The following is a 23,446-nucleotide window of genomic DNA, read 5'->3' as shown; positions in this document are numbered from 1 at the left end:
TCTGAGGGACAGTGGAGCCACAGATATGTTGAATCATTAACATTGGCAGTTTGTCCCCATGAGTCCTCTCCTGCAAAACACATGTCGATGTCATTGATGAAGCCACCGCAGTGTGTGGTCGCTTTTTGCACTGCGCACGGACAGGAAAGGATTTTTCTGCTTTAGATGGTTCAGTACAGACAAACTGCGGTCTGTGATGTACCATCGATTGCATGCATAAAATTATTCCTGGGTTAAACGCTGAGTTTGTGGTTTTAAACGTCAGTTCCGTGTCCGTGGTGCTGATAGGACTGGAGGCGCTGACCTTGGTGCTGAAGTGCTGGATTTATGATCCAATCTGCAACATTTTTGTCTCTTTGCTTTCATTTCTAGAGCATATGACACAAACTCGTTTTATTGTTCTAATTAACCATTATCACAATCACGGGCATACTGCGTTGGATATGGGGACCATTCACATACATTAAGCTGATAAAATCCAGAATAAATCTTGTAACTTTTATCGCAAGATCAAACAAATGTAGGTCGAAATTATTCTGACATTTAATCTGGACTAGACTAATATTCTCTGTAATGTACATTTGTTTATTTAGATTATTATTTTTAAAAATAAAGTCAAAAAGACAAAATCAGGTTAAGTTTTTGTATTAAATGAGTCCAGATGTCTGTATCTGGCTCCTGACATTTTACCTGTGAGGCTAACACGTGATGACTTAATTAAAATGCTGAATATTGATTGTTCGGCTGTGGAAATGTGATCCTGGGAAAACCTGTGTCGCTGAGCTTCCACCCCGCGCGTCACTCTCTTGACATCAGCACACAGTTTAAATACCCGCAGCATCGAGCAGTGTAAACACAACCAGGCACACCTTCATGTGGGCGCATCGGGAGCCAAACAGTGCTGGAAACTGAACAAAACATTCACTTCAATGACATGCACTTTATGCTCTGTCAGAAACAGGATATTTCAGGATGTAACTTTGCTGTTAATGATTGTTTATTTTGATTAGCGCTCAATATTTCCAGAGCTCGTTTTTCTAAACCTCACAGAAAGTTCTTGCACTTTAACATTTGCGAACTGTTGCTTTTAATAATGATCAACGACACTCTCGCGTTTGGAGAACTCGACGCGAATGTTTCTGAGCCGCTGCCGCCTCTCTCTCTCAGCCAAAACCACAGTGGGTTTCCTGCGTTACGGCTGGAGTCCAAGTCTCTGGTCACTTCAGCCACGATGTTCGCCGTGGGAGTCCTTGGGAACCTCATCGCCATAGTTGTGCTGTGCATCTCCAAAAGGGAGCAGAAGGAAACCACTTTCTACACTCTGGTCTGCGGGATGGCCATCACGGATCTGTTGGGAACGTGCTTCACCAGCCCGGTAGTGATTGCCACATATGTTGCCAACCGCTGGCCTGGTGGAGCGCTGCTCTGCCACTTCTTCTCCTTCTCTATGCTCTTCTTCGGCTCAGCCGGGATGTCCATCCTGTGCGCCATGGCTGTGGAACGATACTTGGCCATAAACCATGCGTATTTCTACTCCCAGTACATAGACCGGACGATGGCGCGCTTTGCGCTCCTGGTCACCTACCTTGCCAACATTGTACTGTGCATCATGCCAAGTTTTGGCTTCGGGCAGCACGTCAGTCACTTCCCTGGGACTTGGTGCTTTCTGGACTGGAGAGCGACGAATCCACTCGGAGCCTGCTACTCCTTCCTGTACGGCGGCGTGATGCTGGTGCTGATCGCGGTGACGGTTCTCTGTAATTTGGCGGTGTGCAGGTCGCTGGTGGGGATGAACCAGAGGACGGGGATAGTCAGGACGGAGTCGTGCGAGCAGGGTGGGTCACGCCGCCGCTTCCCCCGGCTGTCATCGGTCACCTCAGCGGCGGAGATCCAAATGTTTTGGCTTATGATCTTCATGACCATCGTTTTCCTGGTGTGCTCCATCCCTTTAGTGGTAAGACCAACAGGCTGTTTCATTATATTATAATATTTATGCACTGTGTGTCCCAAACACATGTAGTTATTGGTGTTTACTTGTTATTAAAACACTTATCATGTGTGTTACAGGTAAGAATCTTCGTGAACCAACTGTACGACCCTGCTTATATTTCTGCTGGTGGGAAGCCTGACTACCGGAGCGACCTGTTGGCTATCCGCTTCGCCTCATTCAACCCCATATTAGACCCCTGGGTGTACATTCTGTGCCGGAAGAACCTGCTGCTAAAAGGCTGCGAGAAGCTGAAGAAGACGGTGGCTCGGTTTAAGGACAGTCGCGATGACAACATTGGCTGGGTGGGAGGTCAACACTCCCCCCCATCTTTACACAGTAATGACACAAGTTACGCGTCATTACGCACAGCCAGCTACAGGAACGATGTGGATCCACGGGTGTGCATCAAGAATAAATCCTTTACGGATTTTGCAATGAGGCAGGCATGGGAGTATGACACTGCCCGGGTCAACTTTCACCCGTTCAGCGTGGAATCGACCGCGATCGTCGGGTGTAATGAGGAAGTAGCAGCTGACACCAAACAGGAGGTGGCTACCAAGAGTTCTCCAGGACGCAGCGTGACACCGCTGCTCTCCGAGCACGTTAGACGAGTGGACATTGTCACCTGCACGTTCAGCACACCGAGCTCATGTCAGTCATCAAAATGCCTTTGATGGACATTTGTCATCTGCTATCATCACTTCAGAAACCGGCAGCTGCTTCACCTCACCTACACATCAAATTGGTACTTTTAAATTCAGCTGTGAGAAAGACTAAACAACGCTGCTCCACATGAGGAGTCATTTTTCCCAAAGAGACATATCAGCTTAAATGAAGGAAACACTTGAAACAGCACTTAACACATAAATGTGACTGAAATGATCTGAGCACACAAACATCTCTCTTTTATGATGCAGAAAAGCCTCTACAGTGAATTTAGCCTTTATTTTAAGGTTAAGTTGATTGTGCAGTATGAAGCTGGAGCTTTAAGCTGTACGTGTAATACATACACCTTTTTCACAGCAGCCATTTTGACATGAAATAGTAGGGTCACACAGGTGTTTGCAATGATACTAATTAAGGTTCAGTTCCATTTATTGCAGCAGAGGCTTTCATCATGCAGCACAGCAGCACCCTGACTGTTTGATCTGAATGGAATACAACCTTAATTAATATCATTGGTGACACCTCTGTTGACTATTTCATGTCAAAAATGCTGAAAAAGGTCTGTTGCCTGTGCAGTGGTGGATATTGAAGGGGCACTGGTGATTTGCTGAACATGGTTTTGTTCCAGTGTCTGCCTGCTAATTTAATTTGAATTATAGGGTTGTCTTGCTCTATATTAAGACTTCTGCTGAGAGTACACAGTCAGGAGTTTAGATAGATCAAATCTGTTGTGATGATTTCCAAACATGGAAATTGAAATATAATCATACCCCATGGGTACAAACAAATAAAAGGTTTGAAACACTGTAAGAATCCATATGTGCCATTCACAATATCGTGTTTATTCAGGATGTGTTGTTGTTACTTGTTTTTTTTTTTATCTACCAGCTGCTAATTTACTCTGTGCCATTTACCAGTGTTGCATGATGCAGGGAAAACTGAATGTAGACCTCTTGAATCTTGTTAAATATCGTTTTATATTGTACATTTGCATATAATGTTTTGATAACTGCAGTTGTAAACAGCTGAATGAACATGTCACCTGTTAAAAGAAGAAAAAAAGTAGTGTTGGTGTATGACCTTGTGGTGTTTTCTGGATGTGTTGGTTGGTCTGTGCAGAGAAATAAAATGTCCTGCTTGTTCTCATGGTTCAAGAGTAACAAATTAAAGCAAACTTCCCAGTTGAACAGACAGGTGGCAGGAGAGTAACACTTCTTTCAGTTCAAACTGGGGGCAACAGGTCCACACACACTCTTTTTGGTGTTTATGTTAGACCAGCAGGTGGCTCTACAACATAAAAAGTCTTGTCCTGATCGCTGCAAAAATCATTATGAGGTCACTCAGAGAGAGAAATGCAAGATAAACAGTGATGACAAGATGTATATTAGAAAACTTTATTCCCTTAGAGGATAATGCCATACAAAAATAAAGTAGATTTTATAATAATAATAATAATAATAATAATAATAATAATAACAATAACAACAATAATAATGTGACATACTAAGAGTGTATGGAAATATTCAACCACTTCAAGATGAGAAACGTTGAGGTCCTGTAGTATAAATGTTTGCTGTACACACATTCTGCACACTGATGCTGTCTTTGTGTTCCTACTATGAATGGGACAAGCTGATAATACCCAGAATTACCCACAAATCCAGAAAACAGCTGTCAGACATTAATAAATATACCAAATCATTTCAATGTAGATCAATCTGTTTCTGATTATACTTCTAAGATTTGTTTTAAAGTCTGTCTGGAGTGACGTGTGAGAGGTTTTTGGATAGTGTCAGAAATGATGTATATCAATATTGCATCCAGTCTAATTCTGACAAGAATTAGCTGTCCAGCCCAGGTTTATGAGGCATTAGATAAATGTGAAAAACAGCACCTTTAAAAAAAAAAAAAATGGACGTACTGTATGCGTGTCAACACGAAATCTAAAATCTCTGCAATAAATAGATATTTATCTACAATATAGAGTTAATAAAAACAAGCTCTCATATCAAGCTATAATAAATAAATAATTTATCAGAAATAAATATATTTTACTTTTATACAGTAATACATGAAGATGCATGGCATCCATTTGGCTGAGTTCACCCGAACATAGAAACGATGTAATGCCTGTTTTTATGTGATATTGCTTTTAGGAGGAGCTGCTTCACTGTGAGGAATAGTGAACATCGTGTCAGTCTTTTGTGTTAGTCTGCATCAGAATATAAACACAGCATCAGTCCTTTAATTGTGTCTCTTGAGCTTCAACCTTCAGGTCAAAATCAAAGCATTGTGTTCACATATAGAGTCTCTTTTATGTGTGATAACTGGTCTGGAGTATCCTGCGTTAGTTGCCACTTGTTCAGCTGAAAACAATTCACTCTTTGAAGATGTAATGATAAATCCAGACTGTGAATCGCTGACCACTTCCCCCTCAGTCAGTCATCCACCTGTGGCCTCTTCCTCCTCCTCAACAGGAAATATACCACACCACCGGAAAGCCAACAAGTGGCCTCCATCACTTCCTCTGCTGTGTGTGTGTGTGTGTGTGTTACAACACCTCCCTCTGGCTCTTCCCTGTATGCAGGCCTTCCTCCAAGCCTCTTGACTCCTCTCTGGTTCAGGATGGGTGACACCCCTCCTTGTCACCTTCTCCCTCGTTCACTTCTTCAGCCCATACACATGCAGCTGGCGGCTGATAATGATGGGATGGTCCTCCATGTGGTCTGGGCGTCCATGAAGGAAACCGGCTCGTACCGGTCAGGCCGGCAGCAGGGGTGGTTGCTGACCTTGCGAGTGGTGCGACGGGGCAGTGAGCCGTTCTCCAGCAGTGCCTTCAGTGCCAGGTCGTAGTTTGTTCTTGAAGACTGGCAGGAGCCCACACAAAACTTGAAGAGGACAATCTCGTCCGAGTCAAACCCCAGGCCCAGGTCCCGAACCCTCATCTCTTTTTTCTCCACACGGCAGTCCCTGCTGCTCTGCTTCGGCTGCCGGCTGTTTTTACCTTTACTCTTTTCTTTCTTCTTCCTCTTTTTCTTTGGTGATCCCTTGGGTTGAGGTTCTGAGGGGTCAGAAGAGCGTGGCGAGCGTCCCGCCCAGCGACTACTAGGATGGTCATCCACCTCATCTATGACAAAGGGGTCTAAAATGGAACGGAAAGAGTAGCAGACAGTTACAATGAAACACACATTCTCCTACTGAATCTACATTTTCACTTCTGCCTTTTGAACCTAAAATGACTTGTCACACTTTAAATCACATAAATACATTTTGATGACTGAGATACAAAGCAGATCACCAGGCTCACGCCCTCTTTCCACTCTAACGCTGTCTGGCGAAGCAGATGTGCTGTAAATTACACTTTCATAAGAGCTTCAGTACCATTTAAAGGATGCCAAGTAGAGTAAGGGTCACTGTCGTCTTCCTGCTCTTCATCCTCCACCACCTCTGGAAGCGTCACAGGAAGCTCCCGCTCCTCCTGTCCTCCCAACAGGCCCACAGCATGACCCGAATCTGATCCCACACCAGCAGCACCAGCGTTCATATGAGCTCCTTCCACTAGAGGCAGCAGAGAGAGGAGCACCCACAGCAGCACCTACAGCAGACAGACGTCACACATCAGAGGACAGAAAGAATTCTGAGGAATTTGTTTGACTGAGCATAATTAATGAACAAAAGAGTGAAAAAAGCTGTGAAATAGCATCCAAACAGAAAGCTGCCATCACGGCATGAGGCGTAACTGATTACAAGTACTTGCACAGAGTAGCTTTTTCATTAAATGGTCTTATAAAATAAAAATTCACCTGCGGTAATTAATTTATTTTGTCACTCTGGGGGCAGGACAACAAGCTAATTACATGACTATCGTATATATTACGACCTTATGAAGATGACAGTCAGTCTGACTATAGCAGACAGAGTTTGCTTTACATTTCTTTTTATATAAAATTAGCATTTATTTAGAGTCATGTTTCTGTTCTCTTCTAAACTGTAAGTCCATTATTCACTCTCCCATTAACAGTCATTTGGTCTTTACAAGTTCCTGCAGGAAACATGTGACTGTTTAGCCTCTAAATGCTCCAGTATGTTTACTAGTTCACTGCTAATTTTGTTAACTTCATTTTGTTGTCTCTTGTTGTGAGCTGCAGCTCTTTCCATGTTACCTATACTCATTTGACCCACTGTTGATAAGGAAATATGGATTAATGTTGCTTTGTTTAATAATTATTCACTCAAATATTTCCAGAAAGGCAGGAATTATAGAGCGGTGTACAGTTTTGCTGTTTGCTTTCTCATTTCCAGCAGATAAGATATAACGTGAGCTTTAGAGGTGATGGTAGTGGTATTTTTTTTAACAGAGCCAGGCTAGTTGTTTCAGTCCTTATGCTAAGCAAAGTCCCTGCTGAGAAGCTTCATATTTGTCATACAGACATGAGCGTGATATCACTTTCATCCTAGAAAGAGAGAAAGCGAATGAGCATATTTGACAAAATGTCAAAATATTCATTTAAGTAGATTTTTGATGACGCTTTGTTCTCAGCTATTTTCAAAAAGGCTCAGCTCTGCTGTTGGCTTTTACTACAAAGAAAAGATAGTCACAGCCACAGGGACCGGCTCTCGTGGTGGTTTACAGATGTAAGAACAGATTAGGAAAATTAGCAAATACTCATAAGAGCAAATAAAACACACAAATCTTTAAAAGCTCTTTAGACGAGCTACAGAAGCACTTCATCTAAAGGTTATTTAATCAAAAGTGATCTCACTTACTCTTCAGTAATACTTAAGTTAAATTACTCTGCTTTCTTTCCGGCCTGGATCAAGCTTTGTCCACTGGTTTATAATTTAGCAATGAAAGCGTCGGCCCTGACATGGTTTTATGGAAAGCTCAGCTCTGAGCCTTGAGGGGATGGATTTCATTAACAATTTATACCTACACATAAGCCATCCTCTGGTTTATAGTGGCCCAAACAGTGGAAATGAAAAACGAGATGGCTATTTGCAGAGACGGTGATTTCATTTGAGTGAACGGAAAATACGGAAGAAGGAGAGAGTGGAGGAGAGATAGAGAGAGAGATGGAAAGAAGGAGAAGTGAGGAGGGAGATGAAACAGTAGAAGAAGAAGGAGAGGAAATTTTCTGGGTGCTCTTTTGGCACCGTTGTCCGCTCCTCACAAACCTTCGCTTTTGCTGACATTACAGACGTAATCTCCTGTCTATCCTTCCTCCGAGCCCTCCATCTGGTCCCACCTGGAGAGAAAGAGAAAGAGAGGGAGAGAGGAATGTAAGAACAAGAACAAGGCTTTTACTATGTCAACTTTCCTCCTCCCAGAACTCTCCTTGAAAAGGGTAACATAAACTAAAGGCACAACATGCGGGCGATATGATGTCTATACATTCACAATTGTCCAGATACTGTAAAACAAAAACAGCCCCGTGGGCCCCTGAGCAGGCCGACATGTCACATAAATCACGTCCTCAATTCACGAGGACGGCGTGTTTGTTGTTGCTTCAGTAGAAGACCAGTGTTTGCTGCCAGCTAGTGTGGCTAGTGTTGGCTTGTCGGTTCATACATCCATGCAAACAGCCCCAGTCCGGCAACAAAAGGCAGCATCTGCGATACACTTGTCAAAGGCATTCTTCAGGGTTATTCCTGTGGCAGAGGTACAAGCAGGGGGAACCAGGCATAGCAAGAGTACTTCGCGGAGGGTCCCAGACAAAAAACCACAGAGATGCAGCACAGGTGATAAGAAGTGTCACGGCTGCACATGTTTATATATAGTACGTGCAGGGTGGAGGATCATGCTGGCTACGGCCATTGGGTTCTTTTGTGGCCTCTCAGCTGAGGTCCGACAGGAAATGTCAGTGGATCACAGAAGTCATTAGGATTCATCCTCTGGGCACCATGAACCTGTACAAGATTTCATGACAATCCATCCAGTAGTTGTTGAGATGGACCAAAGTGGTGGACGGACCAACCAGTACAATGAATCATGACCTTAAAACAAAGGGACAGATTTACTTGAGACCCCTCGTTCCTACATGTAGGTCCAATTAGTGCATTGTTCTTTGTTTTATTTTTATATATTTAGAAATCTATAGAAGTAAAAGTAAGTCCTATTCCTCGTGTCCCCTGTTTTAGAGCTTCAGATGATCTTCAGATTTAGATTTTCCTGAGCACACTAAGGACTTCATGTTCATGTACAGCATATAAAACTGGGAATTACAAAAAACACATTTTAAACGCTAGAAGCAGCAAATGTTTGTTACTTTTTCTTGATAACAGACTTCAATGATGAATCAAAATTTCTGCTGATTACATTTCAAGTGGCAGCTTGTGACCACTGGGAGGAGCCTCGAGTCTTCAGACTGGAGATTTTTTGCTGTTCTGAGGTAAAGGTTAAAAATTATTTAATTATGCTTTTGTCGTTGCTTTGGAGCAGCCTCCCATAGCATCTCGAATGAGTGTGCATCTTTTAAAATGTTTGCTGTTTGTACAGTCTGTCTCCTCTGCCTCTTTTTATTCCCAGCTTTCTTTACAAAGCTCTGTTTTGAAAAATAAAGTTTCTTGCTAATCAACTCATCAATTCAGCGCTGATGTCTGCTCTACTTAAATCTGACTTAAAACAACTTTCCACCCACAGATACCTCCAGCATCTTTGAAACCACACCTGTCATCTCTATGATGCTTTGTATAATCTTTGCACTGAACTACAACAACACTGTACACCCATAGTAATCTATTCAAGCGTGTACTTTTCATGTATTTATAGATCTCACCGATATGTAGAGCACCATGTTTATTTAACAGTAAGAAACAATCCCAGCAGTTCTGTTGATGCAGTGATGGAAGACTGACAAAAGGTTACAGATCACAGGTCACGATAAGACCTGTTGATGCATTTATGCAATCCTGCGTGTTCCAGCTGTAGCGATCCAGGCGAGGGGAAGAAAAGTTACAGACACTAAAGGCTGGGAGAGGGAACAAGAGGACAAAAGCAGAGACGAACTGAGTGGAATTCAGCCAAACAGACAGACAGCCACTGACTGCAACATAAAACCAAACTGTGCCTGACAGAAGGCTACAGATCTTCAGGAGAGGTGCCATTCTGAGTCCCTAATGCCACAGCTGGGAGTGTTTAGCCCAGTTTAGGTGAGCGTGCTGGGAGTCTACACTGGCCTGTCTACTGCTTCATTTCACCCCGGTGCTCTGGAGCTGTTTACAGCCCGACGCCTACAGCCCTTTTTTCGGGGATGAGGTGGGTGGGAGAGTCGAGGGTTGGAGAAAGGAAGAAGAGAAGGAGCGGGACACTGGTCCTTGAAGTGCGCCAGACTGACACAAGCCTACTGATGGTTGTGTGTGTGTGTTCAGTTTCAGTTTTATGTGTGTTTAGAAAGCAGGGCATGTGTTTCTTCCTTGTTTGGCTGATTAAAGCCTTTGGTTTGTCCATCAGGCTGGATGGAGCGGAGTTCTTGTCACCTTCCATTTGCATTGTTGGTCCTCTGCGCCCCAGTTGTTGTTCACAGTCAGTTAAGAGGGTAACCCTTCCTGAAGCAAATACAACCCATAAAACCAGAGACAGCTACTATTCCCAGAGCTTATTGTGCTGCTGTGAATTGTTATTACAAATACTGTTTAAGTGCTTGGAGAGGATGGATGATTTTATTTTAGGGATATTTATGAGGTAAAAGAATCAGCTTTAAAACAGAGGTTGTCAGTGGATATCATGGACTGAGTAGAAGTATAAAGCAGGGGTATCACTGCTAACATTTGGACCTTCATCTTACAACCATCATCTGATATCAACCTGGCACAGCATGCAAACTTTTAAAGTTAGAAAAGTCTACAGCCAATTTACTCACATTTTATCCGGCAACTGTTTTTGTTTGTGTGCCAACATCTCAGTAAGGTTTTTGTACCAGATAATCGAAACATAATGAAGACAAAAGAGTAACGCTGGATAAACTCAAAGCAAATTAGTCTAGATCAGCAGAGCAGCAGTAACAGCTGTCTGCTGCCGGACTCCAGTGAAGTTCCCATGATGTGTTACCTTTTAAATGTTTAAATGTATCCTATTTAAGATTAATCTACTACATTAGCTCATTTGTTCAAATGGAGACTGAACAGTAAATAAGAACATATTTTCCTTTGTGCACTTTAGACAGCCAAACCTTGAGCAAAAAGTTTTATGCAAAGTCTGTCACAATGATTAATGATTCGTCTCGATTTTACAACTTACTTATCTTTATCCTTTTTTCTGTCTGCTCTCTGCCTTTGTATAAATAACTTAGTAACTTCATGTATGTGACTTTCAAAGATGCTTTTAATAATACTGTTACTTTCAACAGACACATCTTTTTTAAGAAAAGAGGCAAGGCAACATCATAAATGTGTTTCTGATTAGTTATCCTGATGCCTACTGTATACTATTACACCCTCAGACCTGAGCTTTGCCCACAGAGCCTCCATAAACCTCTCACCTTGTTAAAAAAAAAGAAATCCTGGAGCTCTCCTTTCGCCTCCCTCTAAAAGCCAAACTTCTCTGATAATGACCTCCTATTAGAGACACACTCTGTTCTCTGCCGCGTGTGCACATACGTGAAATGTTCTGACCTCCAGCTTTAACCTGTCACTACCGCGGTGCCTGATTGCAGGAGCGAGGAGAAAAACACAGTACAGTAAATCACCACTGGCTCAATAAAAGACACCTGTAGTGTAAGAGGAGATGCTGGACACCAGGAGAGCCGTCTGATCACTACCAGACAGAGAAATCTGCGGAGGTCCCACAAAACGTAGCATGATGATGTCTGCTGCACTTACATGTGCCCCAGAGCTCTGCATATATGCATCCAGATCAGTGCTGAAACTTGTTTTGTAACTTGAATCTCGCTTTTGGCGCTTTGTTGACAGAGTTTAATGAAGTTCAGGTATGTATCATACGAGAAGCTTCAGGGTGTAACGTCAAATCTGAATGTTTTTATCCTCACCTCAGTCATCTGGGACACTTTTGTCATTTTAAGACATAAATAAACTTTATCCACCTTTTTTAGACATAAATATGATGTAAAGGATTCATCGTTTTCTACACTTTCTCTCCTGTTTCTCATTTTCATCATGCTTCATTTAAAGCAAATTTAATCTCATGTTAAATGTGCTCTCTTCACCTTTTCCTGACTGACACAATTTCACTCTTCAGCAGTTAACGACAGCATGCCTGAACTATGCGAGGAAGCCACACAGTCAGAGGAGAAAAAGCTCGAGGAAGAGCGATAGAGAGAATGAGATAATAAAAGAAATCATGTGATAAGAGAAAGGAGAATTAAAAATAGAGAATAGCTTTACTGTCCAGGGGAAAGCAAAAGGAGAAAAAGATAATTGAACCACTAAATGGGAGAAGTCTAAAAGCAGCGATAAGGTGAACACACAGGGAAGCGAGGGAATGACAAAATGAGAGAGCAGAAAGAGAGCGCAGACTGAAGCCCGGTCAGTCTGTAATCCCATAATCCCTGGCAGGCAGGCAGGATGTAATTGCTCGTTAGTGCCAGTTTCCACTCTGAGGCCTGTCACTGCTGGAAAACCACAGAGCGCCGACAAAATGAGAAACAGATAGCAGCTCCCATGCCTCGGTTCAGATAGGTAGGGGGCCCCCCAACCCACCCAAACACCCCCGAACACACACACACATGCTCACACACACACACATGTGTGCACACACATCTGCACACATGCTTTTTCTGTCTGCTGCTTCTTTTTTTCATAATCCTCTCTGCCAGGAAAACACACAAGATACACTATATGTTTGTCAAATTTCTCAGACAGATTCAACACACACACACACACACACACACACACACACACACACACACACACACACACACACACACAGGAGGCAGATGTAATGAGAGGTGTGGACACCGCAGAGCCTGGAGGAGGATGGTGAAGAGAGGAGTGAATCTGTATGACCTCACCGCTCTCCAAGGAGGTTTTATTGACTGACTGACAAACATCTGAGTCTGAAGGTGTCTGAGATTCTTTCGGGTCAGTAGGAGGTAGTAAATGAGAGAGAAACATGCAGGGTGTGCCGAGAGGAATAATCTGTCAGGAGCAGGTAAAATTGGCCAGACTGAGCTGAGTTCGAGTCCAACTGTCCAAAACAACCAGGCCAGTGTTATTCATCACCTTTAAGGTGCAGCATCGCTCTAGGAGTTAGTCAGTAGGTCCACCAGTCTTTGGACTAAAATATCTCAGCAACTATTTAACGAACTGTTCAATGTGTAATGTGAAAGAAGTCTTGCAGTTCCCCTTAGCTCTATAAAGTGTTTTAGTGTCTTTAAGTCAATTGTTTTGCTTTTACGGCCACTTTACCATTTAGGTTCACTCTCAACACTCATCAGTGATTTTGGCCACAGCAGACATCTGCTTTTAGGGGACACACTTAGCAACTGGCCAGTGAACATAGTGGAGCATTTAGAGGCTAAAGAGCCAAATATCTCCCTCATGAGATAATGAAGACCAAAATAGAGTAAAAGGAGGTGAATATTGAACTTTCATTAATCAGGTGGACAGAAACAGGTCTCCAAATGAATGCTGGTGTTGCTATGGTTTCTGTTGGATGGAAATAGGCAACTGTTGGCTAACATGTTCACTCTATGTAACCAAAAAGAGAGAATATTTATATAATATAGTGAAGTATTTAGCATTTTTAAGCTACATATTTAGTGTTATGGTGATAATCTTGCTGATTATCAGCTTGTGCAGGGTTAACCAGCTACAGATCATAGAGAACAGTACCTCTTTCAAGCTTTGCCTGTAGGGTTAAACAGCACAACCTGGACCTCATTAGAAGTACATATTAGAGGTAAACTTATTGGTTGCCTAATGATAAACCTGAGTGATTAGTGATTTACTTTACTGACCCTGCAGCCTTCTCTTCACAGCAAAGAGAGGAGCTCCAGAGGATCGTGTCTAATGGTTCTTCAGTGTGATAAATGAAGCAGTTTTAGTGTGAAACAATGTGTTTGAAGTGTAACAGTTCTGGATTAACGCCCTCACACGTGCAGGTTCAGGTTGCCAAAGGTGCTGTGCAGAGTTACTGCAGGTCATCAAAGCACCTGGGATCAGCGGGTCACAACAAACTCAATAAAATGCACGTTTCCAACGGGCATAAAAGTGTCATCTGTAACCAGCACGAGGTGCAACCCTGATGGCAGACGGACAGAGAGAGAAAGAGCTGCTGTCATCGTCTCAGGCACCACAGCCACATGGCTCTAATAAAGGAAACATATTCTCACTGTGAAGCATCATTGCTGCTGGAGACAAACCCCAGAGTGAGAGCCGAGGCTGTAATAGAGCTCACGGCAGAGGAAATTGACTGATATGCTGTATAATGGGAAAATCCAGGGATTTGGCAACCAAATGGAGCTGTGAGTGTAACAGAATGACTGCAGTCTCCACATAAAAGTATAAGCTACCTCAGTCCTGAAACCATGATATGTTGATTTACCTGCTCAGATACCTGAGATGTTGCCAGCAAGCTGGTTTCAAATATGCAAATCAAACTCTTCCTTTCATGTTTACCCATGCTCTTCTACATACCTGACTAATTACTGCTTGTTTGCTAAATATTCTATATAATAAGCTATTCCCGCTGTTTGTTGGCAATTTGTCAACACCTGCCAGAAACTCTGATTTCATCATGTGTCCATAAATCTGTCAATAATATTTAATTTGGAGCTATGAGCATTCTTTAGATGGTGCATCAGTTAGTTAAGCTGGCTTAGAGTCATGTGGTTCAGTTTCCACGGAAACCTTGTTTAAATACTAATATGTGATGTTTGCAGTGAAGTTGATGGGTCTGTCATGACATATTTGTCTCATTTCCAAACCGTTGTCAGTGGTTTATGATGGTTATAATAAGATGATAGTGAAATTTGTCTCATTGGGCAAGACACATATTATTAAAACCACTTTTTTTTAAAGGTAAAACTAAAATTATGTGCACCTGAAATGTCACTAATAATCCATTATTGCACATTAAATTAGGTCTACAAATGGCAATGTCAGTCCGTTGTGCCAGCAGTTTGGTCTTTGGACTAAAATATCTCATCAACTATACAGTTATATCTGAACACACACTCAGTGTGACTTTAATAAGTGCAGTGTAACCTGCCTAACCTTTTTAATTTTTCCCTTGTTTTTTTGTTATTTTTATTTGATTTTTTATTCATTTATCTTGTTCATTGTCTGTCTTGGTTCGGAGTTTTGTAATAATGTTAAACTTGATACTTGGTTTGTATTAACATCACTTAAAAAAAAAGTTCTAGGTCCCCAGAGGACACCCTCAGTTTGTGTCATCATTTTACTGTTCGTCTTCATTTCCTCTTTCAGATATGGTTCAAAGCTGCACCAGGCAATATTTTTTTCTTTTAACAATGGATCAGCTGACTATGTGTAATGTGAAAGGGAGAACCTTCAAAAAAATCCATGAATGCAGCAATCGTTGCAATCAGCAACTACACCTTTGGATGTCACTAAATCCTACACACTGCTCCTTTAATCTATGTCGCCATGGTTCCCATTCTTAGCAATTAAACCAGTGAAGACAAAGTTGAAATAAATCACATTGAACCTTGAATACACAACTGAAAACCCACATCAGCTTTTGAAACTGAACAGCGAGGAAAGACAGAACTTTCTTGACCATTAAGGAAGTTTAATGAAACTGCAGTTGGAGGATTTTGTACATCAACTTTAACCTCCATAATGTACGACCGCCTCTACAAGATTAAGTGTGCAGGGTTCGCTGGAAAGTTTAGCTAATGTGCAGTTAGCACTAATTAGTCACATAGAAACCCACAATGCAACAGATTTAAGTGTCTTGTGACCCGATCAGGTAAATTAGACAGGACACCATCATCTGCTGCACTTGGCTCGTTTTCCCACGAGCGCTGAATGGAAGACAGGCTCCTGATGCGACACATCTGTGTCCTCGCTGTCTCATCTTCGCTTTGTTTCTCGCTAAGGCAGTTTCCAAGTGTCCCTGACCCTAATAACCCAAATTCCTGCCTGATTAAGTTTTAAAAGGAAGCCACACAGAGAGCAGCTGGGTGAGCCTCACCTTAAATGGGAACACATTTTGGCCGCGTTGGAGCGGTGATCAGGGGGTAGGATCACTTTCCGGTATTTGTGAGGACACTTAAAAAGGCCACAGAGAGGATAGAGGGAAAGAATGAATGAAGAGAAACACCTTTGTTTGTGTTTTTATTTCTCTTCCTGCCTATTTTCTCTCTAACACACTTTGCAAAACCGATATTCCCACTACAAAGGAAGCTTTGCACGCACGCACACACGCACGCACGCAGAACACTTCACCTTTCATACAAAACCACAAACACTCACCCACTGAAATCCCTGCTCCCACCCTCACGACCTTTTCGTGCTCCCATCTCGTGTTGTTATTCCTCCAAATTAAGCCCACACTGAGCCCGAGAGTAGCACTCAGAAAAGTGGCCATCTGTGACACACACACACACACACACACACACACACACACTGGTCATTATTAGTGTGTCTTGTGGGTGAACCAGCGTTCTCCAAAGTGTTTCCGTGTCGCCCGCTCGTGCCCCAGACAGACTGGGTTTAATGACCTGGCCTGATAGTTCAAAGCAGCCCTCAGACGTTATGATTAATGAATCTGACCTGCTAATTTCGGGAGAATACAGCGTATTGTATCAAAAAATGCTCTCACAGACACAAACATCGCTGGGCTAGTTAACATTCTTCAGTATTTTCAGGAAAAAAAAAGTTGTTTTAAAGAGGGAGATTTTACGATAAGGACAGGAGTTTGCTTTATGTTTCATCAGCGGCTCCGAAAGTATTAACTGCTGCTTTGTTCTAAATAATTTAAGTTGTTTGAACTTGAAGAAGTCAAAGTGCTCAACAACAACAAAACAATTCAAGATCAAAAACAGAAATAATTCCCCCAGCGTACTTACACCAGATTGTCCTCTGCTACAAAAGCAAGGACCCAGAAAACAGAAGTAGCATGGGAAGCATTTGTCTGAAGGAATACATCTAACAAATTGAAATTCCTTTTTGTCAGATCATGCCTCCTTCAATTTGCCCTGAAGGAATCACTGTGGTTCGTTGCGTACTCTAAGCACTTCCAGATTGAAGTTGCCCTGTGGCACTCCAGGTTGCATAATCAATCTCCCTCGCTGCACTCTCTCCATTAGTCCTGGGACAAAACAACCAGAGTAACGTTACACACCAAGGCCGAGACACAGCTGAGGACAAGGCTCCCTGCACACCACACGCATCCATCTTTTTATGACAGATTTATATCGATCTGAAAAGACTGCATCCTACTTTATTGGATGGATATTATACCTTTTGCATTAAGGTCAAATTTTCTATTTGTGTGACGACTTCTGTGCTCAGATTTTTACAGAGCAGTTAAAGTTATATTACAAGACTTTATCTGATTTTTAATGTCCCTATCTATGATGCAGGTCCTTTTCATTAGTTGACAACACATTGCCTAGTGCTATTAAAAATCTCGTTATATACATACTGGATAAACAAGTCCAACAGTTTACTGAACATGTAGGCCGGCATAGAAAAGAATCTGTTACAGCCAGTAATGTGTCTCAGTGCTCAGCTGGTAAATAACATGACTTACACACGGCTTTATTAGGCTGTAAATGTTCAGTAGTTAAACAGGCTGACTTCAACATTGGATTTAGATAAATTTATAAAGTATATTCACAAACTTGGTTGCCCCGACTGATGGCTGACATTTGGCCATGTAGACTAACGAGTCATTTTAAAATAATTTACCACCGTATTTCTAAGTATAGCATTTAAAGTTATTTGATGCTAAACGCACTTTGCTAAAGTTCTTAGCTGATATACCATCTATCCATTATCTGTAACCATTTATCCTCATTAGGGTCACGGTGGGGCCGGAGCCTATCCCAGCTGACTTTGGGCATAAGGCGGGGTACACCCTGAAGAAGTGGGCAGCTCATCGCAGGGCTATACTTTTTAGACAAACTTAGCTTTAATAACACAAGAAAAATCTTGAAAACGTGATGCAACACAAGAAAACCGAGCGTTTTTTAGCAAATCTGGCCAAAGTAAGACTGAAGATCAGCAGCAAAAGACGACACTATTTGACTTTAAGCATTGTTCTGTATTGTTTTTTACACTTACTGATCTCCAGAACTGAATTTGTTGTTCCTTTCTACCTTTTCACCAATTCATTCCACTTGGCTGAAGGGTGTGGTGGATATTGTGATTATACTGGCAAATTTGATGAGAAATCTACGGAGCCCCTAAAGGGACATGGTGAAAGAAAAAAAGGGACATGGTGAAAGAAAAAAAAATGGAAGTGTTTCTGGTGCGCACCAGAAACTTTCTGGTGCGCACGAGAAACACTTCCGTTTTTTTGTCTTTCACCATGTCCCTTTTTTTCTTTCACCATGTCCCTTTAGGGGCTCCGTAGAAATCCTTTTGTTGCAAATGAAAGTTTTATCCTCAGTACAGTCTTGAATTAAATACATAAAAGTCATCTCTGTAGTATCAGGCACTGCAGCTGAATGCTGAGTAAGAAATGAAGACCACACAAACAGTGACAGAGCCTCTTTCAGTGGGTTTATATGTATTTATGGGGATGTTTCTATATAAAGGAGTGGTAATAATGATACTTATATTGTCATTTTAATCATCACAAGTAATTAAATGACTCTCTGTGAGTAACACAGAACAGCACAAGAACAAGAAAGAGTTAAGCCCGTAACACCAACAAACGGCACGCTAGCTCTCGTAAAGCCACATGCCAGTTAAAACAAACCAGACCACACATCAGGAGGCTGCTGGTAAAGAGAGCACGCCGGCCCGCTGTACCTGACCCTCGGCAGGGCCGCTGACCCTGTGACCTTTGACTGGAGGAAGTGAAAGCTGTGGCAGCGTGACGGGGGAGTGTGAGATGCTTGAAGCAGAGGCAATACTCTCATGTTCAGCCTGAGAACACACTGGCGATTTTAAAAGGACATGAGTATAGAAAAAAACAAGGTTGTTTCACGACATGTTTTCACACATTTTACAGACATTTAGTGGGGGGACGCCTGCTGCGGATGTGTGACATGTCTCAGGTGATGCTAAAGCTCTCGCATACACACACACACACACACACACACTCATCAAGTACAGCCTCCTCGAGACGCGAAGACATGGAACACCAAAGCAAGATCTGACGATCAGAGGCCTGTCGTCCTCCAACTGAGCCCCGTCTGTGTGCATGAGTAACAGAGTATGTACATGACTGAGTGAGTCAGAGGGCAACTGAGTCAGAGAGTAAGTATGAAAGGTTCAGTGACGCATATCTTTTACATCTCTGACTGGACAAATCCTGACAAACTCCACAGTTTGGTGGATGGAAAGTACCACAAGCCTGAACTGTGTGAGTGCGCTACAGATAGAAAATCACTTCAGAAGCTGTGGAAACACTCAAAAAGCATCTCCAACCTCCAGTTCATGAAACAATCCAAATAGTTTCACCTGAAACTGGAGAGTACTGCGCTTGATGGTCAGCACGTCAAAATCTTTGAAGACTTGATCTGCCCCCAATCCCCTCAGAGGTACAGGAGAGAAGGGAAATAGATACTGTGTGTGTGTGTGTGTGTGTGTGTGTGTGTGTGTGTGTGTGAGAGAGAGAGACACTAGCACTTTGATATTTAGATTTGCAGCCCACCACAGGAGAGGGTCACTCTGGAGAACTTCCTGCCTGCCACTGCTTCCTCCTCATCCACGAGAACACACACATACTCACAAGTACACACACATGATTTATATTTTTCCATAATTCAGAGTCGCCTTCTTGCACCCTGTAAACACTTCAGACTGTAAATCTCCAAAACTTCACATCATAAAACACACAGAACAAACACCTTCACCCCACTTACTCCTAAGACTGCATTTCACTAACACTCCCAATAAACACTAAAATCAGTCCAACACTGAATCCAGGTCACAGTGACCCCCGGGAGTCAGAGGAGCCTAAAACAGCTGGCAGGTGCGTGCAAAGAAGGTTTGGAGCTCAGCAAAGAGCCACTGATGTGAAAAGAAATCAAACATCAAACAGTGTTGTCACAGCAAACATAAAGACAAGAGCCCAGGTTTGCTTTCACATCACAACACAACATCAGATCCCATCTCAATCCCTATATAGACAACTTCATACACTCTGAATGGCGCCTTACCAGCTGTCCTGTGCGCATTCTGCTCCAAGTGCGCACCGGAGAGGAGAGCCGAGCCGCTTCTTCCAGGCTGGGTGCAGCTCATGTTTGTGGCTATCCATACGCTGCGATGTGCCATGTTTTACACCTCACTGTCACGGCTTGCAAGTGTCCAGAGCAGGCTGTCTCCGCTGAGGCTGAAGCAAACATGAAGAATCCATCTAAAAGCGGTTCTGCTTCAACGCAAGAGGCGCCTCCTCCTCGTTTTTTTTACGCGGCCAAAATCCCTTTTTTCTCTGGCCGGTGTCCTGTCACCGCTTCTTGGCAAGAGTCTCAGCAGCCTGGACAGGAACAGAGAGGGCTGGAGAGTGAATACAGACTGTTAACCTGCGAGCAAAAGTCAGATTATCCAAACATGTATCAGGTTTTATAATAGATCTGGAAGTTTGACCATTATATAAGATCGTTTTTCACATTTTAATCACACATTTCTTTAAAACAAACGTCCTAAATTAATTTATTTTTAATACAAAACAAGATGTCTATGCGTAAAATGAATAATGGCACATTTTCTTGTTTCAAAACTCTCCTAGAAAACTCCTGAAACAAGTATTTTCAGTTTCTTAAAGAAATGTGTATTTTAAGACAAAATACGAGACCAAATGACGCGTTAAGATGGACGGTTTGCAGACGAAAAGCTATTCAGGTCAGGGGGAAAATAAACTTTACAACTGCCTGGCGCACGCAGGGTAAATCCCACATAAAACCTAATTAGGTAGAAGTTTGTTTGCGGTGACACACACACACTCCAATGCGGTGAACGACAGACACACAGTCAAACAATCAGAAGTGTAAAAAGAAAAAAGAAGTCCTCAATTAGCCATTCGTGCAGTATCCGGGCTGACTCACATCCAATCATCGTTTAATGAACTTAAGCCAGTTTTTCAGGCATGTCTCCTTACCTCCACTTACCTGTTCAGTCTTGCCTCCAAACAGCGTCCTAATGAGTAAATAACACCGCGGGAAATTTCTCAGAACATGTTCTGCGTCTCTCTCTAAAGTGAAGTCATGGTCGGTACAGTGTCAGGAGGTCTAAGGAGAGACTTTATGAGGTCTCCTCATTTAAAATCTCATCAGTCTTGTTCTTTTTTGTGTCAGCTGGTGTCAAGCGGATTTGAATGAGAAGTTCAAACTGAGAAAAGCGTCACTCTGTCGGTCAGAATATCTTTCTTAAACATAACAAGTCCATGCGTCACGCCTTTACGCAGCTACAGTCCGCGTCTCCAAGCGCTTCTATTCCCCTCTCTCCCTCTCTCTCTTAAAAAAAAACTTACTTTGGACTCAGGTATCCAGTTATCAGAGAGTGTGTCGCTCCGGTGTCTTCTCAGGAGTCTACTACACAGCTACTAAACAATGTCTACAATACCTCACAGGACTTGAGGCTATGCGTAAAAACAGCGCGCCCGCCTGTCAGAGACTTTGTGAAACCGGAGCGCGGTGTCCGCTGCACAAAGTGCTGTGATTTTTCTTCCCCATCCACATAGCTCAGATGTCTTTTTGTTCCTGCGCTGCGAGGGAGGGAGGGAGGTAGAGGGGGGAGTGATTGTCATAGAGGACGGTCATGGAGTGTTTCTGGAAAAAAGAGTTCCAGCGGAAGAATCAGGCGAGTGACATCTGTCCCTCAGTGTTTACACTCTCAGCCTCATAAATGTCGAGTGCTTCACTATATTCCACTTGTAGGGCGCACACCCTGACAGAGCAAGCATAGATAGACATCCATGCATGGACGGATTATCAGGCAATGGGCCCCTGGGCACAGACTTGTTAGAGACCCCCTCCTACATACAGTAGGAGCAAGACACCCGCACTGAAAAAGACACAAAGCGACTACAAAAGACACAGCAGCGTCTCTTTTTACTCAATTTGTATCTCTTTGCTGTTGTTTTTGCAGCTTTGTGTGATCATTTAGTCTCTCTTTATAATCATTTTATGTCTCTGTAGGCATTTATAGTGTCTTTGTGGTCATTTTGTGTCACTTTCCCTCAAGAAATGTTTAACAGTCACTTCAAACAGAGACTTGAAGGACCAAGGGATCAGGGGGCATCTGAGCCCACTAAGAAATCCTTCCATGTGCATGTGCATGATTGATTGCACGCACCTGTAGGGCCTCATTTTGTATGCACACACACTGCATGTTTGTCATCTTGTCTCATATGTCTCATCTTGTCCTGCCCTGGCCTCTTTACCGCGCTGCGTCACTTTCTGTCAAGCCTGAAGGATGGGCAAAGTGTAAGTAAAGGAGCTGGAACTCCTCAGACAAACCACAGACCCCGACTCACTGCACCACCAGCCATGCACCTGCCACTGCCAGAGCTCCCAGCCCCTGTCCACCTCCTCTCTGCAGGTTTGTCCCGTTCCGTCCTGCCACCCCGCTCCACCCACCCATCTTCCAACGCATGGAAAGGCCCTTCAGCTGAGGCACTCCCTGCAGGGCAAACACTGAGGCCCGCCAAAGCACAAAGGCTGGGTAAACAGCTCCTTAGCTTTCCTCTCTGGGCCCACTCTCCGTTCAGAGGCAAAGACAAATGCAGGGAGGATCCCTGGTCTCTGCCACGGCACTATTAATAGCAGCGACCAACAAGGCAACAATGCACACAGCTGAGGTGCATGACATGCAGGAATGTACCGGCAGATAATAAGGATGAGCTCAATAACAACAGGAGGAAAAAGAGCCCGGCTACGATAATAAAAATCTTAATACTTGTGACTTACTGAAATGCTGAAAGACGACAAAGTAAGCTTTATGAAACCTTCTTATCCAACATTACCCAAAACAAAACACACATTACACCTCCATCAAACTGATGTACGGACCAAATAATCTCAGTCCTGGTCAAGATGAGACAATAACCTGCAGGATAAAAAAAAAAAATATATCCTCAGTAAAATGAATCACTGTGTAAACTGTTTCAGCAGAGGGCACCACACTGCAACCAGGGCCACACATCTAACAAGTGTGTGCGTGTGTGTGCTTTTCAGAAGTGTGTCTACATCATCCATCACTGTGAGCAAGGGTGATAAACTTGTTCGGCATTGTGAGAGGGATTTGCAGCATGACACTGTTTGTACACCCACAGTTAAACCCCATACAAGCACAATACACATATATCTTTAGCGAGCACACACGCACATGCACACACACACACACACACACACACACACACACACACACAGGTTTAGTCTTTGGCAAGCTGCAGGAACACGATGGCTGTTGTGGAATTTTTCATTTCCTTGTAAGAATATAAAACTGAATTTATGAGGAGAACATTTTTAACAAGGAGATATGCGCTGCGAGTGCTCTTAGGGATGTTCACAGCTGTTTCCATAGATACAGGGTGCTAGTTTGGGCCTTTGGAGCTGCTGAGTCCATCCAAGTTCAGGACCGGATGGGGGGAGAGAGTGGGTGGTTTTGGTTTTTTAGATGGTGGTGCTGAAGGGAGAGTCTGAGAGGAGAGCGACTGTTCCAGATGTGAAGGACAGTTAAAGAGTATTTTGA

At 43.0% G+C, this 23,446-nt stretch overlaps 2 protein-coding genes across 3 annotated transcripts; one reads left to right on the top strand and one right to left on the bottom strand.

Moving 5' to 3' along the window:
• Window positions 1–1,001: 1,001 nt before the first annotated feature.
• ptger4c (prostaglandin E receptor 4 (subtype EP4) c) lies at window positions 1,002–2,696 on the top strand. Its single transcript, XM_010733414.3, has 2 exons — window positions 1,002–1,954; window positions 2,068–2,696. Exons 1-2 carry the CDS (start codon window positions 1,094–1,096, stop codon window positions 2,662–2,664), a joined length of 1,458 nt encoding a protein of 485 aa, XP_010731716.1. The 5' UTR covers window positions 1,002–1,093; the 3' UTR covers window positions 2,665–2,696.
• A 1,749-nt stretch (window positions 2,697–4,445) lies between these two features.
• LOC104920998 (artemin b) lies at window positions 4,446–21,722 on the bottom strand. Of its 2 annotated transcripts, XM_019259042.2 has the most exons (5): window positions 21,225–21,722; window positions 19,915–20,231; window positions 7,832–7,902; window positions 6,038–6,251; window positions 4,446–5,798 (listed from the first exon to the last, which is right to left on the bottom strand). In XM_019259042.2, the coding sequence occupies exons 2-5, from the start codon at window positions 20,027–20,029 to the stop codon at window positions 5,326–5,328; spliced, it is 873 nt and encodes a 290-aa protein (XP_019114587.1). In that variant the 5' UTR covers window positions 20,030–20,231; window positions 21,225–21,722; the 3' UTR covers window positions 4,446–5,325. The 2 variants fall into 2 exon arrangements, with proteins under 2 accessions (XP_019114587.1, XP_019114588.1); XM_019259043.2 differs by having other exon boundaries at window positions 19,915–21,722.
• Between the last annotated feature and the right edge of the window lie 1,724 nt (window positions 21,723–23,446).

The sequence above is a fragment of the Larimichthys crocea genome, chromosome XII (genome assembly GCF_000972845.2).
Source record: "Larimichthys crocea isolate SSNF chromosome XII, L_crocea_2.0, whole genome shotgun sequence".
NCBI lineage: Eukaryota > Metazoa > Chordata > Actinopteri > Sciaenidae > Larimichthys > Larimichthys crocea.
Note: the sequence above shows the minus strand (reverse complement) of the source record. Positions and strands in the feature narration are given on the sequence as shown.

Bases quoted from the DNA above. Each gene is read 5' to 3' on its own strand.
- ptger4c (XM_010733414.3), top strand. From the start codon at position 1,094: ATGATCAACGACACTCTCGCGTTTGGAGAACTCGACGCGAATGTTTCT. The intron at 1,955-2,067 runs GTAAGACCAACA...TGTGTGTTACAG, and splicing joins TGTGCTCCATCCCTTTAGTG to GTAAGAATCTTCGTGAACCA.
- LOC104920998 (XM_019259043.2), bottom strand. From the start codon at position 20,029: ATGGCACATCGCAGCGTATGGATAGCCACAAACATGAGCTGCACCCAG. The intron at 7,903-19,914 runs GTAAGGCGCCAT...CTTTCTCTCCAG, and splicing joins GAATGCGCACAGGACAGCTG to GTGGGACCAGATGGAGGGCT. The intron at 5,799-6,037 runs GTACTGAAGCTC...GTTCCATTTTAG, and splicing joins TACTTGGCATCCTTTAAATG to ACCCCTTTGTCATAGATGAG.